General features: G+C 35.1%; 1 protein-coding gene across 2 annotated transcripts in view; it reads left to right on the top strand.

Moving 5' to 3' along the window:
* Window positions 1–23,090, top strand: part of EPHA3 (EPH receptor A3) — a 412,939-nt gene that overhangs the window by 309,954 nt on the left and 79,895 nt on the right. Inside the window, exons 6-7 of one of the 2 annotated variants that reach the window (XM_010847913.1) lie at window positions 18,860–18,984; window positions 21,824–21,983. In XM_010847913.1, coding sequence (XP_010846215.1) covers window positions 18,860–18,984; window positions 21,824–21,983 — 285 coding nt within the window. Of the gene's footprint in view, window positions 1–18,859; window positions 18,985–21,820; window positions 21,984–23,090 lie in introns of both variants that reach the window. The other variant, XM_010847912.1, reaches the window with a different exon arrangement.

Here is a 23,090-nt window from a genome sequence, read left to right as displayed (position 1 = left end):
CCAACCTAGATAGCATATTGAAAAGCAGGACATTACCTTGCCAACAAAGGTCCGTCTAGTCAAGGCTATGGTTTTTCCAGTGGTCATGTATGGATATGAGAGTTGGACTGTGAAGAAGGCTGAGCACCGAAGAATTGATGCTTTTGAATTGTGGTGTTGGAGAAGACTCACTGCAAGGAGACCCAACCAGTCCATTTTGAAGGAGATCAGCCCTGGGATTTCTTTGGAAGGAATGATGCTAAAGCTGAAACTCCAGTACTTTGGCTACCTCATGCGAAGAGTTGACTCATTGGAAAAGACCCTGATGCTGGGAGGGATTGGGGGCAGGAGGAGAAGGGGACGACAGAGGATGAGATGGCTGGATGGCATCACTGACTCAATGGACGTGAGTCTGAGTGAACTCCGGGAGTTGGTGATGGACAGGGAGGCCTGGCCGTGCTGCGATTTATGGAGTCGCAGAGTCGGACATGACTGAGCAACTGAACTGACTGAATGCATATATATGGAATTTAGAAAGATGGTAACAATAACCCTATATGTGAGACAGCAAAAGAGACACAGATGTATAGAACAGTCTTTTGGGCTCTGTGGGAGAGGGCAAGGGTGGGATGATTTGGGAGAATGGCATTGAAACACGTATATTATCATATGTGAAACGAATCGTCAGTCCAGGATCAATGCATGAAACAGGGTGCTCAGGGCTGGTGCACTGGGATGACCCAGAGGGATGGGATGGGCGGGGTGGGGGGTGGGACAGGGGTTCAGGATGGGGAATACATGTACACCTGTGGCTGATTCATGTCAATGTATGGCAAAACCACTACAATATTGTAGAGTAATTAGCCTCCAATTAACATAAGTTTATATTAAAAAAAAGAATTCATGTTCAAATTTAATAAAATATTTTTTTATAATTTTACATTCATAGTTAATAATATAAGCATAGTCTCTTCTATATTGCATATTTTCTACCTATATTGGTATTAAAAGGTGTTGATTTAAGATTTTAAAGTTACCAAAAAAGTTGACATTGAATATTTAGATGCCAAGTTTTGCAACAGCCACTCTTGGGATAGTTTGTCATTGATGTGATTTGTCATTTCCTTAAATGAACATTTCTAGTTAGCAACATGTAGTCCATAGAGCCTTTTAATTTGTCTTCAAAAATTGACTTTGTCATATGTTATTTTGTTAAATTATAAATGTTAACTGAATAAATTCTTTGGTTGCATGTTTCCTTTCTACAGTCACTTGATTGCTTCTTGTAAAACCCTGCTGACTTTCCATGGAATGTGTTGGAAACTTTTTCTCACAAGTTTCCTCCTATGTTTGTCTTTCCTGTAGTTACTTCCCTTATTATAAGCTTAATTGCTACAAGTCTTGTAATAAGGACATGTTCATCTGTTCAAAACTTGTTTTATTTGGGTTGATTTTTTTTCTTATCTGATTTCATGATACACCATTTCACAAGAAAGCTAGTGGTAATTTACCCAAAGTACTTCTTAACCTATTGCTGTACATTTTTAAAAATATAGGAATGAAGAGAACACAGACATTATATTGATAATTGCAATTGTCTAAGGATTGAATGCTTTATATAAACACAAATGCTAATGGAATATTCATTCCAAGTGTACCTACTTGTAAATTCTATACATTGTTTAGAACCCAGCGTCTGGTCTTAGAGGATTCTTATTTCAGGATCCTCTTTCAGAGAACTAAACCAGGCCATTAGAACCTAAAGTCAATTTGACAGTCAGTTATTCCTAAGGTTAACAAAGAGTAAAAGTACCATACTTTAGCCATTCAGGAACGCAAGATGTGTACATAAATCCATAAACACATATATGAAAACCAACTGTGAGTCATCCTAGAATGTAACAAGGGTAGGAAAACTCAGTTGCGTTTGGAGAATGGACTGCCAGATTTCTCAACCTCAAATTTACTTTGCCTCTAGCATTTTTCCCTCATATTTTTCTAGCTAGGTGTGTTTTGAAGTAAATTTAACTTGAAAAGCATGTTTCTAAAGCTAAACTACAGACTGTGCAATGTGAATAATAATGATCCTTGGCTTATTGTTTTTCAATTCCAGAAGAAACCGACAGACCAGGCCAGTTATCCTGTCTGTATAATACTTGATATAAGTTTCTTTTTTTCAACAAACAAGTCTAAAAATTTGATAAAATAAATGGAACACAGTAAAAGTTCAAAATCATTCAAAGCCATACAATTAATTTAAGCATCTCTCTATTCAACAACAACGTATACTACTTTATATTTCTGGTTATTCTTTTTTTATATAACTTTATTGAAATATATTTTACAACTCATGAAATCCACTCACTTCAAGTATACAGTTCAGTAATTTGTAATAATTTTACTGACTGATGCAACTATCACCATAAATCCATTTTAGAATATTTTTATTCCCTCCAATAAACAATGATGATGAACTCATCTCTGCATTTTTAACTCAGTTTTTAAATATAATTCTAATCAACAAAAAATGACCTAAGTCCAGTTTACAAGCTTGAGAATAAGTGTTTAGAATGTTTCCACACCTTAGTTAAAATGAAATTTCTCTCCCATAAAATCGGGACTTTAAGCAGCATTGTCTGACAACTCTAGTGCATGAGCTAATTTTTTGTCAGCTATTGGGAATTAGAAATGCAGAAACCTAAATATAAACGTTGAAATATAAGCCAGAATCTTAAGTGAAATAAGTATATTTGTATCTGCATATTTTTTTTTTTGCTTTTCTTATGCAATCCAAAAATGGAACAACTTAAGGCTATTTTTTTCTAATGTGCTAAAGTTTTTATGGTGCATGTAACAATTAATCTGCTCCAGCTCTCAGAGTTCTAAGGTCAATTATGTGAAGTTTGCGTAATTGCAAAGGTATGTATTGATGCATTTTCCATATTTGGATGAACTTGAGAATTAGCATTACTCTGAAATTCATGGCTAGCTAAAAAGGTATTTGACAAAAATTCTTTAAATAAATTAATCGTATGCCTGGAACCAAAGAGGTCAGACCACAGGCATCGTGGAAATTAAATAGCAGGTAGCCTGCCTCTAGGGAATTTCCTCTTTGTTTTCTGCTTACAGTTTTAAAAATTTCTGTGAGAAATGAAATATTATTTAGTGCAACTAACTGTTTGCATTTCTTAAGTGATATGGAACAAGAAGGAGGGAATTTTTGGGGGACAAAAAGAGATTGGGGAGTGTCTTGGTGAATGCAAGCATGGACAATGACAATTTTACAGCCAAAATGGAAATTTTGCAGGCATGATTGCTTTTGGAGACTCTGTAAGTCTCTGTTGATGTGCATTTTGCTTATATAAATATGCAAAAATACTCAAATTGGCATATTCCCTACCTGCATCTTACAGACAGCTAGAATAGAAAAAATCAGTAAACATAGCTTCTTTTATTAATTTGTTAAATTTTAATTGGTCATGGGTTTGGAATGGTGCAGTAGTGAAAAATTGTGAAATTGTCAAGTGTATTTAGACTTTTTCTATTGCTTCAAAATTTTTAGGTGATTTCTTTTGAATTAATAAAGACTTTTGTGTTCCTATCTATATTATATATAAATTCCTAGCATAAAGGTAACATGGAAATAGGGCTACTCAGAAAGATGATTTTACTGTCATCAAAATACTTTACATTCTAAATAATGACCCATCAAAAAGGTTATCTTCTGGGATGCTCCCTGTCCCCATTTTTTCAAGTCAGTGAATGTTTCTATATGCTAGTAAACTGGAGAGCTCTGAGCTAATTCGAAAATGAAATGTTTGATCAAATTTTGCAGATTTCCTGTTATGGGAGGTTTGGGCATTTAGTTTCCTAAGGGAAGGGTTCAGTGGAACCCCCTCCCTGCATCTGTTAGTCTGTGTTGCACTCAGGGTAGGCTTGCTAGGCATACATAAGCCATATGGGCCGGGCCTGCACACGCCATATGCTAAGCAGAATTTATCAAATTTTTTTTCTCCTTTCATACACAAGATCAACACTATTTAGATGCAACATATACTTCTATGGTGTACATTTACGGGGGGATAATGCCCTATAAAAATTCATGATTCCTACAACAATGAAGAGTAAAGTAATGGTTGCTCATCGCCATTCCTTCAGGAGTAAATCCATTTCTCACTCAACCAAGAATATATACAAGTGAGAGTGAGTTTATTATAAGACTGCACTTGATTTTACACAAATGCATGCATACATTAGCCTGTGTGTATGTAATATGTGTTTGAATATGTAATACATATTAATATGTAATATTACATATGTAATATTACATATATAATATGTAATAGGAATATGTGTTTCAAATTTCAGTACCTCAGTTAGTTAGCTCTTTATTACTAATAGCTAATATCTCAGCTAATCCTATTACAAGAGGGTTTATATGTGATGCCTTGAAGAATTCTGGACTGACACAACTGTGGTAACATTTTTTTCATCTTCTTTTCTTTTCTTACTTGTAAAAATGAAAGGATCAAGCAAAGAATAAACAAAAGTATTTACCTTGGGCATCAATGATACCAACTAGGAATAGGTTCAAACAAGGATGTCAGCTTATGATTTAGTATCTAGTATTTAACTAACAATGTGATATGACTAAAATCATGGGTTTAATGAACAGATCAACAGGTATTCAACAGATTGAAAGCCTATAATTGCAGAAGTATCTCTTAAATAGCATAATAGATTAAAAATGTGTTTTATCAAAATTTCTATAGGTAGGTTTTAAACCTGAATGTTCATTAAACATCAAAGAGAGTGCATCATGGCAAAGTCTGGATTTGAATAAACCAATAAAAAATGATGACTATAAGACTGTGTGTGCACCAGTCATTTCCTTAAATACCTCACTACCTATCTATAAAGAAAAATGCCTTTTACCAGTTTGAAAAAAATTCTAGATGATATTCCACTACTGTGGTTAATTAGAATGATGTTGTTCTTGTTGTTCAGTTGCTCAGTCATGTCCAGCTCTTTGCGACTACATGTACTGAAGCACGCCAGGCTTCCTACACTATCTCCCAGATTTTGCTCAAACTCATGCCCATTGAGTTGATGATGCCATTCAACCATATCATCCTCTGTCATCCCCTTCTACCCATGCCCTCAATCTTTCCCAGCATCAGGTCTTTTCAAATAACTTGGCTCTTCTCATCAGGTGGCCATAGTATTAGAGCTTCAGCATCAGTCTTCCAATGAATATTCAGGGTTGATTTCCTTTAGGATAGACTCGTTTGATCACCTCACTGTCCAAGGGACTCTCAAGAGTCTTCTCTAACACCACAGTTCTAAAGCGTCAATTCTTCATCTTTCTTTATGGTCCAGCTCTCACATCCATACATGACTACTGGAAAAGCCATAGCTTTCACTATAGGACTTTTGTCAGCAAAGTAGTATCTGTGCTGTTTAATATGTTGTCTAGGTTTGTCATAGCTTTTCTTCCAAGGAGCAAGTGTCTTTTAATTTCATGGCTACTGTCACTGTCTGCAATGATTTTGGAGCCCAGAAAATAAAGTCTGTCATCATTTCCACTTGTTCCCCTTCTATTTGCCATGAAGCGATGGTAACAGAAGGCATGATCTTCATTTTTTGAATGTTGAATTTTAAGCCAGAGTTTTCTCTCTCCTCTTTCACTTTCATCAAGAGGCTCTTTAGTTCCTCTTTGCTTTCTTCCATAAGGGTGGTGTCATCTGTGTATCTGATGTTATTGATATTTCTCCTGGCAATCTTGATTCCAGCTTGTGCTTCAGCCAGGCTGGCATTTCGTATGATGTACTCTGCATATAAGTTAAATGAGCAGGGTGAAAATATGCAGCTTTGACGTACTCCTTTCCCAATTTTGAAGCAGTCCGTTGTTCCATGTGTGGTTCTAACTGTTGCTTCTTGATCTGCATACAGGCTTGATATGTTTTTTTTTTTTTTTTTTAAACTTATAGGCAGGTAATGCCTATAAACTTAGGAGGCAGGTAATGTGGTATTTCCATTTCTTGAAGATCCACAGTTTGTTGTGATCCACAGAAAGGCTATAGAGTAGTTAATAAAACTGATTTTTTCTGGAATGCTGTTACATTTTCTATGATCCAATGGATGTTGACAGCTTGATCTCTGGTTCCTCTGCCTTTTCTAAATCCAGCTTGTACCTCTAGAAGTTCTCTGTTCATGTACTGTTGAAATCTAGTTGGAGAATTTTGAGCAATACCTTGCTAGCCTGTGAAATGAGTGTAACTGTGCAACAGTTTGAACATTCTTTGGTATTGCTTTCCTTGGGATTGGAATGAAAACTGACCTTTTCGAGTCCTGTGGCCACTGTTGATTTTTCCAAATTTGCTGGTATATCAAGTGAAGTACTTTCACAGCATCTTGTTTCAGGATTTCAAATAGTTCAACTGGAATTCCATCATGTCCCCTAACTTTGTTTGTAGTGATTCTTCCTAAGGCCCACTTGACTCCACACTCTGGATTTCTAGGTCTAGATGAGTGAACACAGCATCATGGTTTTCTGGGCCATGAAGAACTATTTTGAATAGTTCTTCTATGTCTTCTCGTTACCTCTTCTTAATATCTTCTGCTTCTGTTAAGTCCACACCATTTCTGTCCTTTCCTGGGCCCATCTTTGCATGAAATGTTCCCTTAGTATCTCTAATTTTCTTGAAGAGATCTCTAGTCTTTCCCACTCTATTGTTTTCCTCTATTTCTTTGCAGTGATCACTTAGGAAGGTTTTCTTATCTTTCCTTGCCATTCTTTGGAACTCTGCATTCACATGGGTATATCTTTCCTTTTTTCCTTTGCCTTTTGCTTCTCTTCTTTTTCTGCTATTTGTAAGGCCTTCTCAGACAACCATTTTGATTTTTTGCATGTCTTTTTCTTGGGGATGGTTTTGATTACTGCCTCCTGTACAGTGTTATAAATCTCCATCCATAGTTCTTCAGGCACTCTGTCTATCATATCTAATCCCTTGAATCAGTTTGCCACTTCTACTGTATAATTGTAAAGGATTTGATTTAGGTCATACCTGAATGATCTAGTGGTTTTCCCTCCTTTCTTCAATTTAAGTCTGAATTTTGCAATAAGGAGTTCTTGATCTGAGCTACAGTCAGCTCTTGGTCTGTTTTTGTTGACTGTATAGAGCTTCTTTATCTTCAGTGGCAATATAATATGAACAATCTGAATATAATCAATCTGATTTCAGTGTTGACCATCTGATAATGTCCATGTGTGGAGACATGTCTTGTGTTATTGGGAGAGGATACTTGCTATGACCAGTATATTCTCTTTGCAAAACTCTGTTGCCTTTGCTTTGCTTCATTTTGTACTCCAACATCAAAGTTGCCTGTTTCTCCAGGTATCTCTTGACTTCCTAGTTTTCATTTCAGTCCCCCTGATGAAAAGGGCATTTTTTTTTTTTTTTGGTTAGTCCTGGAAGGTATTGTAAGTCTTCATAGAGCCATTCAACTTCAGGATCTTTAGCATTAGTGGCTGGGGCATATACTTGAATTTTTTATTATTATTCAGGTATGGTGAGGCCAACAGATTAATAAAATAATTGCTATTGAAAATGTAGTTTGCTCTTTACAACTCCCAGGAGAAGGGGACATATGACATCATGGAGGATCACACCAGAATTGGTCAGGAAGTAGAAGCAACAAGGAAAATGCAGGAGAAAGAGCCTTTTTTGTGGTATTTAAAGAAAGGTAAGGCTAGGCAAGATAAGACAAGTATACTAAAGACTGGCTAGTCTGAGTAATTTCAGTAGTAGTCTCTGAGGTAGAAGGACCTCCTCTAGTTGTCTGGTACCCGGTCTTAGGATGACTGGGGCAGAGGAACAGTGCCTGCTAGAGCCTAAGAACCAGATACAGAAGACACTAGATTAATTAGTTTGCAGTATGAGAGGCAAACTCTTGGGCCAGTCTTTGCTGTTTCTAGAACTGGCTAACCCTAGGAGAGGCAGCCTAAACTCAGTCAGCATGCTCATGCAGGAGCATCAAAAATACAGAAAAGGAGAAAAATATAGTTAACAATATGACATACTAAGATTTAATTATACAAATCATATATTTTACTTCTTTTTAAATAGAGGTAACCTTTATATATAGTAAATTGCATTAATTGTTAAGTAAAATGAAATGACGTCTAACAAACACACCTATCCCTGTGAAAATATAGAATGTTTTTATAATGTCTCTTTCCTTTTATAATTAGAGTTTGTGAATAAAAGTTGAATGTACTTAAAAACAGTATATATTTTTCTAGTTTTTAAATACATAGCATATTTTAAATTTATTCCTCCTTTCTATTCTGCTTGAACACATGAAACAAGCAAGTCAAGATACAAGACTGTAGACATCAGATTAGCTCTCTTGCCACTTTCTGTAAAACGGAAGCTGGATAAATGGCAGTCTTCTTTTGCTCTAAGCGTGTGTTAAAGCAAAGTTAAAGTTAAAGTTGTATCTGTCCACTCCTGCTCACAATTAGAAGACAGCAGGCCCTTTGTCAGAAACTCCAGAGATAGTATCACCACAGTCCAGATTTAGTTGCATCTTTCCTATGCTGGGTGTTTCCCTGGTGGCTCAGACAGTAAAGAATCTGCCTGCACTGAGGAGACCTGGGCTCGACACCTAGGTCAAAAAGATTCCCTGGAGAAGGGAATGGCAGCTCACTCCAGTATTCTTGCCTGGAGAATCCCATAGAAAGAGGAGCCTAGCAAGCTGAAGTCCATGGGGTCACAAAGAGTCAGACACGACTGAGCGACCATGCATGCACACATGTCCTGTGCTGAAATGTAGTAACTCAGTCCCTGAAGGACTCTGACTCAGAACCAGACTTATAACTTCAGCAGTCCTTTAAAACAAACACAGCCTCACAGTGTGGTTAGCCCAGTTCTCCTCTGAAATGTTCTCTTCATTCATCTGGGCTTTATCTTGTACCGTCACCATTTTCCCACCACCACATGTCTATTAGCTACATTCAACAGCTGCTCCTATCAAACTTTGGAGTCATCTATACTAAAATAATTTTGTCTTACTAAAAGCTATATAAGATATCTTTGATTTTGCCCAAGAGACCATAATTAGTATTTAAAATTTGATGATTAACTTTGGTCTTGACATTTCTAGTCTATTGTCTTTATTTTGTAGATGCCACTGCATTAAGACAATACACTTACAATCTTACATTGGGTAGTAACTTGGGATATTAAAATCCCATTAACGCAGATTTTCTAAGTAGAATAACTAAAAATTTTATCTAGGGAGAAAGTTGAAAAAATCTGAATTAAGATATTTTGCTACTCCCAAAGCCAAGTTGTATCTTCTGGAAATTTTAAGATATTTAGAAATCTCATGAAGTGAGGAATTTCTCAGACAACTTGCAGCTCTCTGGGAGGGAAGATTCTTCCCTTTAATGTAGATTATTTGTATTATCTCTGGAATGCACTTTTCTAAATTTAGGCTCAGGCCTTAGAAGTGTGAGGTTTGGATTTTCAGAAATGATGTAAAGGATATTGCATATTTAAAAATAATGTATACATAGCTAAAGGTCTATCTGTCATGGAATTTTGAGAGTATTTTACGCTTCTTGTGTAATTGATGAAGAAAAGAATGCTCTAAATGTAATTGAATTTTAGTTGTCTTATATAAAATGACAATCAGACCCTCCACAAGCACCACATTATATGTGTAAAGAAAGAACCTTAGGCTAAACACACACACACATACACACACAAACACACATATATTTAAATAAATAAACCACCTGTCATTTTCATTGCCTTGTACACCAGTTTGTGATGTCCTTGATTAGGACTCACTGAACTCTGAGACTGCAGACATGTTGACAGTATTTACGGGTCTCCAAAGAACTTTAAGGGAGAAAAATATAGTAGAATATCTCAGCAAATCCAAAGAACATTATTTTGTTTCCAAAATGTACTGATGCTATAAACATATATAATGTCTCTCAGAATCTCAATATTTTATAACAAGTTTGCTTGTATACTGCATTTTTCAAAGACAACCAATTTTAAAAGAAATCTTTATTTGCTCTATTTTTGTTACTTCCTACCTACATGATTTTTTAATTTCAGAATTATGGATAATAAAAGCCATAATAATAGCAATGTATCAATATTAACCTCTTTCATAATGAAAACTATGATTACCCCCATAGATTTTTAAAGTCTTATCACGTATATAAAATAATAGAAAATATTTTCATTAGTCTCTGTCTCCTGTTTCTGGCACAGAACTCCTAAAACTCATAATTTCCTAAGTGGTAAGAGTACTGGGAATATCTTTTGTCCTTTTGTCTTCTACTGTGGTTCCAAACACAGGCCTCTGAAGCCCTTGCAATTTTTTGAGTGATTGGAATGTGTTGTTCTAATGAGGAGACCCTAGATGGACTCCTGAAAGGCTTCTGGAGGAGGGCTAATCACCAGAAAGACCAAGCCTTTATTCGACACCTGAAATTTTCAGCCCACCCAATTCCCTTGATAAGGGAGAAGGACTGAAATTGGAGTTAATAATCCATGATGCCTACATGATAGAGCTTCCATAAAAATCCCAATAGTATGGGGTTATTAGGTCTTCCAGGTCAGTGAACACACCCCAACTCATAAAGACAAGCTCCTACACTTAAGACCTTCCCAGACCTTGCCCTATGTCTCTTCACCTGACTGTTCTTCTGTACTCTTTACCATATTAATAAACTGGTAAATATGTTTCCCTGAGTTCTGTGAGTCGCTCTAACAAATTAATTGAACTAGCACAGAGGGTCATGGGAACCCCCAGTTTGTAGGCAAGTCATACAGAAGTTGTGAGTAACCTGGAAAGCTTCTACTAATAATTGACATCTGAGATGGGGAGCAGTGTTGTGAGGCTCAGCTTTTAACCCATGGAATATAATTCTATCTTCAAGTGGAAGTGTTTGTCACTTAGTTGAGTTCAATTCTTTGCGATCCCATGGACTGGGGTCCACCAGGTTCCTCTGTCCATGGTATTCTCCAGGCAAGAATACTGGAGTGGGTAGCCATTCCCTTCTTAAATCAGATTGTAGGAAACCAAATCAGGATTGATTAGTGTGGGGGAACCCAAACATTTGGTGACTAGAAGTGCCAGAGTGTGGTGAGTGTGATAGTAGTGAGAATAAAAGAGAAATACAAGAAGAACTTGATTTTTTAAAACAACATATTGAAGACTGATCCAATTCTATGAAGATATTGAAGGGTATTAAAAGAAGGAGAACATGATGTTAAAAAATAAATGTAAAGATCAATTTTAAAAATCAAAAACAGCATCTTTCAATGAATTCATGCAATAAACATCTATGAGATAAACTGTTCTATTAATATAGTTTTTTTCTCTTTTATTGCTCCATGCTGAAATGGGAATGAGGTTATATATTTTAACTGCATTCTCCACTCTAAAACTACTGTGAGTTATTCAAAACTCAATAATTAAAATTTTAGAGTCTTTTAGACATTTAGAACAGAGAAGCCTAAAATTTTTACGAGAATTTTCCCCTCTATATATTCCATTAACAAAATGTAGGTGGAGAGATCCTCAAAGTTTACTTTTGATGTATACGTTTTAGAATGTTTTTCTCCCAACACTATTGATTCAGTTTAAAATCTTTTTCTCTTTACTATACAAAATAATGGGATAATTTTATAGAAAAAGTATCTCTGTTTAACATACTATAATTTTCATTTTTATTTGAATGTTGTTATTTTAATATTAGGTCAGGAGCTAAATAAGATTATCTTTCAAAGGAACTAGTCACAAAGTATATTGTATATCTTACTGCAAAGCTAACCAAACTGAATAACTAGATTTATACACATTTAATGTGATGCTAGGCACTAAAGACTCTAAGAAACCTATAATATGATGGGAAGACGTGCGGATAACCAAATGATATAATTGCAACACAATGTGAGTGGCCAAATAATAAGAGAATTAACAACTATACTATATATCAGAACAGAGAATGATGCTGATTAACTATTGTCTGAGGGACCCAGAAAAAGCTTTATGGGGCAATTAAATTAGCAATGGATTTCTAAAGATGATGAGTAGAAGAGATTTTTCCAATGGAAAAGGGAAGAGAAAGAGTGTTCCAGACAGGGAAGGTATGGCAAGTACAGTTGTAGGCAGATGGCCAAAGGTATTGTCTTCAAAATTCTACTTTGAAAGGAGAACAATAAATGGTAAAGCTGGTACATATTTATCATTACAGTCTAATGAGGAATCTTAAATAATAATGTAATTTATTTCAAATTACATATCCTATAGTACTCCAGAATTTCCCAAATGTGTGATCTTAAAAGTTTCCTGACATCAAATTCTTCAAAATTGAAATTGCTATACCTTTCCATTGAAGCTTATTTTTTAGTTAAGTTTAGGAATACTGCTTTGAAATTATGAGATTTTGAAGGGGGGTTTAATGTTTCATTTGCTTTATGAATGATAGATCATCAAAAATGTATAGAAAATTGAAGGAAGTTCTGTAAATATTGAGATGAAAACACAGAATCCAGTGCACATGAAAAATGGCAAGGGTTTGAGCTGAAGCAGGGCTGGAAAATAACTGAGGAGAGAGAACTAAGTAGAGGAAATTTATCGGCTTTCTGATGCTGAAGCTGACTGGCATGCAGTGTTATTGGTGAGGGGGAATATATGAAGTATAACTGAAATTCAAACTGGTTAGACTGTAAAAATGGTGAGTCCTGGGACCAAAACAGGAAATTCCAGAGAACAACAAGTTGGGAAAATCACGACAGGGGTGGTGAAATGGAAAACATTAAGCTATGAATGATTATGTTCATTCAAACTCAAGAGTGTTTCTGGATTTAATAGAAATGTTCACTTCTGAAAAAACTAAGAAGGAAATGTTCTTAAGTGGGCATTGTAATGAATGGTACAAAAAAATAAGAGAGTAAGGCGTTTAAAGGCATGCCTGATTCAAAGGAAAAATCTTTCAACCATTTACCACATGATATTTTCCCATGGAGATAATTTTTTAAAGCTTTGGCTCACTTAGAAAAACTGAGCCATTTTGTTATTACTTTAACTTGTCCAATCTTTAAACCACAGAGATACCTCAGAGGTTAATTAGAAATTCCCAAACCCAGAAAGAGGAAAGTCCCAATAAAAACAAACGAACCAAACCAGATCCTTTAGGAATTGAATTTTGAAGTTTTGACTTCCTGATTCTAAGGATGGATCATATTTTAGTTGCAGAATAGTAGTAAATGTAGCTTAAAAACACCATCGTTAAAATAATGAAGCCCTTCCATGTCTGTCAGTATATGTGACCTGTGCAAGTGTTGTATGATTAAAAGGCAAATTGTCAATTACACACGCCCCATCTCTAACCAGATCTCTTTACAAAGAATCCTTTCTTAGCCTAATATCTTTGCTTCCCTGTTGTAATTTGTTTTGTTTGTTTGTTTCTATTATTTCATTAGATGCAGTCAATGGCTCAGGTTAGGCTGGTATTGAAAGAAAATCTTACCAGTCCTCTATAAATAAATAATTAATGTTCAATTATGAACTATTAAGGGTTGCTCATCTCTGTCTGTCTTCTGGACTAGTCATTGATGTGATTCAAGAGATGGCCATCACAGTGTCCAGCAAATAGGAAAGAAAATACTCAGGGAATAATTCAACCCTTGGTTCCCAGAAAGGTATGTCTCCTTAGTACAGAAATTGAAAAGTATTTTGATACTAGCTTTCACAAAAGCTAGTACTGGATAATATGGGGTGATACATCTGTTAATCTTATATCATGACCTGAGAACACTTTAAAAGAATGAATTGAAAGAGCCATGAGCAAATTCATTATGACACCACATGTTAATAAATTTTTCAGTATTCAGAGTGTTCAAAATTTTTCAGTGGTGCAGTGTAACTTCAGAAAAACTTCATGGGAGATGATTAACTGATTTATTGGTCTTTTCTTTCCTCCCGACCTTCACTATTTTTCTCTTTATTTGTATTCTTTTAAGAAATATTTTAGTTAAAAATAAATTTTTGTTTTGAAAAATAAAAATAAATTTTTCATAAAAATAAATTTAACCAAGTATATCATATCTCCTTTCTTTATTTTCCAAAGAGCACATATATCCAATTATACCAAGAAAAGCAAAAACAAAGGATCAAAAATTTGCTCCCTCCTCAAACACAACACAAATGTATGTTACAACCAAGACAGTATTTTAAAAAGTCATTGCCTTACTGGAAATTTTTACCTTCCTAGTGTCTTAATTTTTCTTCTTATCAATTTCTTCACTTTTTTTCCCCTAAAAAATTATTCATTTACTACACTGTGTAAATTCCTGGACCTGTTTCATAGCAGCCTACTTTGTCATCAACTTCTTCCTATTAGTAAGAGAATCCTTGTAATTATATATCATTTAAGGTATATAAGCAAGTCAGCAGAATAAACCTGTTAACCTTGGGCTGTTGTGGGGTTCATCAGCAATTCCTGTTTTAGTTTATATACCAGCACTTTGCTAGGGAAAAACCTATGCCTCCTCCTCCTCCTGGGTAATTTTCACTCTCCTCCCAAGCATTTCTCTAATCTTAGGACTTTTTTTCATCCAACTATTATCCTCCATTCTTTCAAACCACAAGTTAAGAAAAAAAAAAAAAAAGAAATGAGAAAAAGTCAAATGTATGATGTACATTGCAGTGTGTGCGTGTTCAGTTGCTTGGTCTTATTCAACTCTCTGCAACTCCATGGACTGTAGCCAGCAGGCTCCTCTTTCTATGGGATATTCCAGGCAAGAATACTGGAATGGGTTGCCATTTCCTACTCCAGGTGATCTTCCCAACCCAGGGATTGAACCTGCGTCTCCTGAAGTGGCAGGCAAGTTCTTTACCACTGAGCCACCTGGGAGTACTATGGTTCTTTTATATAGAAAAATAAGAATTTCTATGAATTGCTACCCTTATGACAGAAAGTGAAGAAGAACTAAAGAGACTCTTGATGAAAGTGAAAGAAGAGAGTGAAAAAGTTGGCTTAAAGCTCAACATTCAGAAAACTAAGATCATGGCATCCAATCCCATCACTTCATGGCAAATAGCTGGAGAAACAGTGGAAACAGTGGCACACTTTATTTTTCGGGGCTCCAAAATCACTGCAGATGGTGACTGCAGCCATGAAATTAAAAGACACTTACTCCTTGGAAGGAAAGTTATGAACAAGCCAGATAGCATATTCAAAAGCAGAGACATTACTTTGCCAACAAAGGTCCATCTAGTCAAGGCTATGGTTTTTCCAGTGGTCATGTATGGATGTGAGAGCTGGACTACAAAGAAAGCTTAGCACCGAAGAATTGATGCTTTTGAACTGTGGTGTTGGAGAAGGGTCTTGAGAGTCCCTTGGACTGCAAGGAGATCCAACCAGTCCATCCTAAAGGAGATCAGTCCTGGGTGTTCATTGGAAGGACTGATGTTGAAGCTGAAACTCCAATCCTTTGGCCACCTTATGCAAAGAGTTGACTTATTTGAAAAGATCCTGATGCTGGAAAAGATTGAAGGCAGGAAGAGAAGGGGATGACAGAGAATGAGATGGTTGGATGGCATCACCGACTCAATGGACATGAGTTTGGGTAAACTCTGAGAGTTGGTGATGGACAGGGAGGCCTGGTTTGCTGCGGTTCATGGGGTCGCAAAGAGTCCGACACAACTGAGTGACTGAACTGAACTGATGAATTTGGAAAATTACTTTGAACAAATCATTCTTCCATACCTGAAAACTAACAAAAAAAAATGTAATCCATATTACTGTTTCTCATTAATATTACAAATTGTATTACAACACATGAGCAAGTATGGGTAAATTATACTTTAAGATGTGAATTAAAAAAAAAGTGTTCTAGGAAACCATTTAGAAAGCATGGATACAGCGGAGTGCTCATGGAATTTGTCTCTTCCTACAGTATATTTTATTATGTCTTAAAATTATTTATTAGGGGATAGAAAAACAGATTTTGTTAATTATTGATTAATATTAAAATATTGATGAGCATTACCTATGCATAATGGGATTTCAGCTGGTGCACTGTACTGGAACTCCTGAAACGCAGCCAACACAAGGGCGTGTATTAAAAGAGCAGAACAAATGACTTAACAGGGGCCTAAAAGCAGCAATCAGAAAGGGTTCATTTAACTTAGAGATGGCACAAGCTTCGAGCAATTGCTTCTACTTAAGTAAGTGTGGAATTACAAAAGGCTATTTATTACAATCCAGCAGGGCCCTGCAGCTTGCTCAAAGACCTTTGAAGAATTTCAACAGTTATAAAGTCTTGCACAGTGCAGAAGCAGTAAAACTTAGGCAGGTCCCCAAAAGAGCCTGGAAAGCATTCACTAAAAAGTTTATGTGATACTCTTCACAATTGTTCTTAGAAACAAATTATTTTCTCTTTCTTCTTTTTTAAGGAGAGATGCTATACTTGGTAATTTTCAAAACTTCTTTGAAAATATATTTTAACTGTTAAGGAAAATAAACCAGTTTCGAGCGATATGAAATTAAATAGGGAGGGTCTCCATGGGCTTAATAGGATAGTGTTCCAACATTCTGCTTCTTTGAAATGCTCTGTAAGCATGCATTAGAAGTCATTCTATTAATGGATTTACTTCAGGAGGAAACTTGTTGAAATTTCTCCATTTTTTTTGTACAAAAAAAAGCAAAATTTTTAGCAACAATATTGGGACTGAAATTGTTCTAGTAACAACAAAATAATAAATTGTTTTTTCTAAATATCAGAGTAAATAAAAAGAAATTAATTGTTGAAAATTTAACATACCTGCTATTTATTTCTAACTCAGTGACATGATTATAAATTTTGAATAAGTTTATAAAATTTCAACTAAATATGTGTAAAATAATTTATCATTAACATAAAATCAATTTCAGAGCAGCAAACTGCCTCAGTGTTAGGGTTGGGGATATTGTGAGGCAAGTTTGAAAAATAAAATAATATTGAATAGACAAAAGGCAAACATAAAAGGTAAGTTATATCAGTTACATGAAAGTATGCGTGTGTGCATGCCTGCTCAGTTGCTTCAGAAGTGAATGACTTTTTGCATATGGACTGTAGCCCACCATAGAGTTCTGTCCATGGGAATCTCTACCAAGAATACTGGAGTAGGTTGCCATGCCCTTCTCCAGGGGATCTTCCTGACCCACGGATCCAACCCGCATCTCCTGTATTGCAGGTAGTTTCTCTACCAACTGAGCCACCAGGGAAGGCCACATGAAAGTATATTAATTGTTAATGGGTGCGAAATGTGATAAAAGAAATGATTTTACTTTTCCATCATAAAAGCAACACTTACATTTTACTTTGGAAAAAAATTAAGTGATCATCCCCTGGCCATTAAAATAATGAGACTTTAATTACAAAAATTCATAAGACATTACATATAGTAGAAATAAGAAGACAGAAAATTTGCTGTAATAAATGCTTTAAGTTTACACTTTGTAAAGAAGTGTCACAAGGCAAGTTTAATGAAAGCTCTATTTTTAAGTAAAGAATAAAATAAAAGGCATTTATGGACAGGAATAAATTGGATGGCAGTTTGGATGCAAAAGCTGGCAAGATAATCATAATAATGTTAATAATAATAATGATAGCTGATAATCATAGAAACAGCAAATCCATGTATAGGAAACATCTATTGCTAGCTCTTATAGGAAAGGCAAATACATAGGGTTCTAATAATCCTTGATTTGAGAAAAGTCTTTAAAAAATATGTCCCTTAGTAATGAAAGCAATTCAACAGTTGGTATTCCTGAGAACTCTTGATTTTTGTTTGTTTCATGTTTGTAATTGCTTTACTGCATTCCATTAGAGAAGAACGCTGCTGAACTTCACAGTGGCGATTTTGGTTGGCCAGTGTACCAAGACTGAGATTTGAAACCAAGAGTGCATTGATGGATAGTATGCATTTTTCTTTTTAATGGAAGGATTTGAAGTCTGATATCACTTAAAACATGTTTAATCTTCCATTAGAAAATATGGTGACCCTGTGATATCTGATCCAGACAGATGTTTTTTATTCATATTTATATTTTTGATAATGCATAGGAAAAACATAACAAAGAGTCACCACCCAATAAGAGCCTCAAAATATATCTAGAGAATTGTGACACGAAGAGCACCCGCTTCCTCAGTACTTCTTATTAAATATACTTTTTTAAGAAATGGAAATGTAAAAGTAGAGATTCTTATTTCCTGGTATATATATTTTTATTCATGAGAGCTTTTTTGTCAGAAGTCAAGATCTATTTTACTATGTCCTAAATCCTATCTATTTTACAATACACTAAATATTATTATTACCTATGGATACCATGGGACTCCTTGTGCATAATGGATTCCAGTCCTCTTACAGAGTTGCATATGAAAATGTTATCAATGAGCTGAAGACTCTGGCATTCATAACTTTGCAACATTATAACAAATAGGTAGTCCTAATATTTTTTTTCTTTTTTAATATATCAAATATATTTCATTGCTTACATTATAGTAGCAGATTGAAAACATCTGCTCACTTGCCACTAGTCCACCAGCAGCTGAAAATCTCAGCTCATTTCCACAGGCCTCTATGTACCAGGGCTATAATCCAGCTGCTGAGGCTTGATATGGGGCCAGATTAATACTCAAGAGCCTTTGAAATGGAAATAGTGCTTTCTTGCCAAGATTAGAACAATGATAGGCTCCATTTGCTTGTCCCCTTCCCTCTCTGCTCTTCTTTACTGCCCTTCCCAATCCAATTAATTTTCCTTCTCCCATCATACCCTCCCATCCTCTCTTTACAGCTCCATCACCTGTCATGACGATTAAGAAAGACCGGACATCCAGAAACAGCATTTCTTTATCCTGGCAAGAACCTGAACACCCTAATGGGATCATATTGGACTATGAGGTCAAATACTATGAAAAGGTGGGGAGATAATGTTAAAAGAGTTGAATTGTGTCAGGAAAGAGGTTATTTTCTCATGAGTATACTCTTGCAAAGAAACGAATGACACTGCTAGCTTGTGAAAATGCTCTATTTAGAACTCTGGTCATGTGCTACCTTTGATTTATAGGTAGAGGAGGGTTTAGAAATTATTGTATTGAATATCCCCCATTCTACAGCAATAAGCCATAGCAAAGATGTTACCATTGAATGTAAGCCATCTAGTTATGATATTAGAGATGACATTTGTGTCTTCTACAGGAGACCCTTGTTCTAAACAACCATTATATAGCAATTCCTTCATCTACTGATGAAGTTCCTAAGTTCATTGCATTAAGTTCATTCCTAAGTTCATTCCTAAGTTCATTGCATTAAGCATCATTTCCTGATCTTCACATTCACATGAATTTTATTTAATACCGATATGAATGTTGAACTGGTAACAAAACCATTATATTATTGAGCTGATGATGAAAGCTTTCTTTACTTTGTACAAGGAGATTAGAAGATGGGAGTATGTGTGCCTCACATTATAAAATTGTGTTTGGTAATACAATTGTAAAAAATAAGTACATAATTATTTGTAAGTATAATTCAGGCCATGATATTTCATCACTCTAGGTACCACTTATTTCTCCCTGGTTACAAATTATGGTGAGGTTTGAAAACAAGATGTATTCAAACCTTATCAATAGAGCTGGGTGGTTTCATAGCTACTAATATGAACATAACATATTCATTTATCTGCTGCAGTTTACAAAGTATTTTAAAATGAATTGTGTATTGATAGCTTCTATTTACACGTCTATAACACGTCTATTTACAGAACACGTCTACATACATTATTTTGAGTTGTTTGATAATCTGATGAGAGTAAGTAAATAGGTTCTTTTACAATTACAAAAACAGAGTCAGTGACATTTGAATTTCTCATAGCCTCATTGCTAATAAACATTGGTTCTCTGTTTTGAATTCTGACAGTCATCACTCCTCATGTAATATGTTTTCCCCTGTGTTGCATATCTTCTTCTAAATGAAAATGGATCATTAAGAGATGTGAGAATTAGTGGTATGGTCAGTTATGCAAAAAAATATGTAATGTATAAGCATTTCTCTGCACTATGTGGTTATGCTGTTTTTTGAAATTAAAGTATTTAACAAGTATGATGCCATTTTTTTCATACTGCCCCCTATAGGGAAAAGGATATGTCTCTTTGACTGAGAGAAAGTGAGACCTAATAAACCTCATTGTGCCAAAATCATAGTATGAATAAATTACCTCCTAGCTTTCAGTGATCCACTGTGGTACTGTCAAATACCCATTTGATCATAATCTTCTATTTTTAAAAATGTGACAGGATAGCAAATATAAGAATCCATGTTTTATAGATGATACAACACAATAAAAAGGTAATTAATGATGCACCTCAGTTCAGACTGGATAGCAGAACCAGGGAACACCCAACTTTTCTGTAGAGCTGATTCAAACATACTACTAACCTACATTCATATCTTTTACAAACATAAATCATTTTCCGAACTTATTTCAAAGAAAGCATAAAACAATATTTTGAAACAATATTAACTAGCATAGGAAAAAGTGACTGAATCTATTTTTATTGTCTAAGCATTTTAAAGTCAATGTATACTTATGTATAATATTATTTTAAATTACTTTATACAAATATTTATAGCAAATATTCATAAATTTTGAAATTAAAATTTTTTTCCAAATATGTATGATACTTAGAAACATTTTTAATGTTTCACTAAGATTTAAGCCCTAAAAGATCTAACTTTGGCTAGACTTGACTAGTCAAGGTCTTGACTATTTAGTTCATTAATGATGATGAATACAACCATGTAGATATATGCTTAATAAATTTTTTAACACATAAAATAATGATTTCTGTAAAGTAAATACATTCAGCCTTCTTCATTATTTAATATACTAACTCAAATGCTATCTGATACATAACCAGCATCTTTAGCTAAAAAGTATATGTAATGCATGACTTTTTTTTCTGTAATATTCTATTTAGTTTGGGTTGAGGATATGCATTGTTCTATATCTCCTATTCCAGGCCCATCCCAGGTACCAGGGACATTCCACCGTTACTTGAACTTAGGTACTTATATACTAATGTATGTTAAAGGAAAAACACAATTCTGTGTAAAGTCAATTTTTATAAACAAGGCTTGACACAAAAAGCCTTTATAATTCATGTACAATGTGAACCTCCCAATGTACAATGTGAATTCTTTGGGGAAATATTTCTAGACATTTATCTGAAGATTTTCATCTCTACTAAACCACAGTGACTTAGATTAAACACATTGCAAATATAGTTGATACTAAGGAAGTTATTAATGTAGAATTGTGCATAAAACTTGGACCTTTTAAAATTTAATAGTTTACAGTTAATAGAAATATTTCTGAGATGCCTGTTAAGCTTAATTCAAGGGATATTTTCCTCTTTGAAAGTTTATTCTTAAAATTAGACTGAAGCTTTCATTCAGCTTTGGCTTTGAAGGTAACTTATTTTCGTCCACATATTCATTAACTGGCAAAAATGAAGACTAATTATTTCTGCATTATTTGCAGGGAACAGATTATTTTATCCAAGATGGGACATTCTATAAATATTTCTAGCTTAAAAATGCCTCTATTACATTCAGAGAGTTAAACAATTGTCATATCTTATCCATCATATGAGCTGTGTTAAATCTAAAAGAACTGGTTTAGAGGGGTTCAGCTTTTTACCATCTGACATGACTAGGAAGATTCGGTTTTAACATGATTTTTCTTACCTCAAAGCAGGAACAAGAAACAAGTTATACGATTCTCAGGGCACGAGGCACTAATGTTACCATCAGTAGCCTCAAGCCTGATACTACATATGTATTCCAAATCCGAGCCCGGACCGCAGCTGGATATGGGACCAACAGTCGCAAGTTTGAGTTTGAAACCAGTCCAGACTGTACGTATTTTCTTCAGTACAGTGTATGAGGGAAAGGCTGTTGCAAAGATGTCTGATAATTCATTCTCACAATCAGTTTTAGTTAAATATGTGATACATTGAGAGTATATTGCTTCTTCTTGTCGTTCAGTCGTGCAGTCGTGTCTGACTCTTTGCTACCCCACGGACTGCCGCATCCAGGCTCCCCTGTCCTTCACTATTTCTTGGGGAACATTTAATAATTTTGTATAGCATTGTATATGTATACTTGTGCTTGTGTAAGTGTATATCTTTTTTTTTTCTCTTTTACAAATGGAACATATTCTAATGCCTGGAATGCTTCTAATCTTCTATTTGTCATAAATGTCTTTGAGGAACATTACAATGTTCACGGCAATATTTTAACTTTAATATTAAAGTTAACTTGAATATTAAAGTACCTCTTAATTCAGATATTCCAGGTTCATTGCATGGTTCAATGAACTATAAAGAAAGAAACTTGATGATCCATGAGGAACTTAATATTGTTTTAATTCTCATGGATCTAGTATCATTTGGAGATTAAGGATATCTAAACTTCATTCATCACCTCATTCACATTCACAAGTAATTTGGATATTCCTGTGTGTCTGACTCTAAATTTATAAAATTGGCAAACATTTTCCCAATAGCACTCTGCTTTTCTTCAAATGCATTTGGTTCATATTAGAAAAAAACCTCAACTAAAATATAATTTTAAAAAGATAAAATCATGGCTACAATATTAATTAAAATAAACACAGATTAAAGATTTCATTTATCTTATTAATGAAGAAGCTAGTAACAAATTAAACAGATTTAAAGGGAAATATGGAGAAGGCAATGGCACCCCACTCCAGTACTCTTGTCTAGAAAACCCCATGGATGGAGGAGCCTGGAAGGCTGCAGTCCATGGGGTCGCTGAGGGTCGGACACGACTGAGCGACTTCACTTTCACTTTTCACTTTCATGCATTGGAGAAGGAACTGGCAACCCACTCCAGTGTTCTTGCCAGGAGAATCCCAGGGACTGGGGAGCCTTGTGGGATGCCGTCTATGGGGTCGCACAGAGTCGGACACGACTGAAGCGACTCAGTAGCAGCAGCAGCAG

This window comes from Bison bison, unplaced genomic scaffold, assembly GCF_000754665.1.
Source record: "Bison bison bison isolate TAMUID 2011002044 unplaced genomic scaffold, Bison_UMD1.0 scf7180017864258, whole genome shotgun sequence".
Classification (NCBI taxonomy): Eukaryota; Metazoa; Chordata; class Mammalia; order Artiodactyla; family Bovidae; genus Bison; species Bison bison.
The sequence above is the reverse complement of the archived record's forward strand: the minus strand, read 5'-3'. Positions and strand labels throughout refer to the sequence as shown.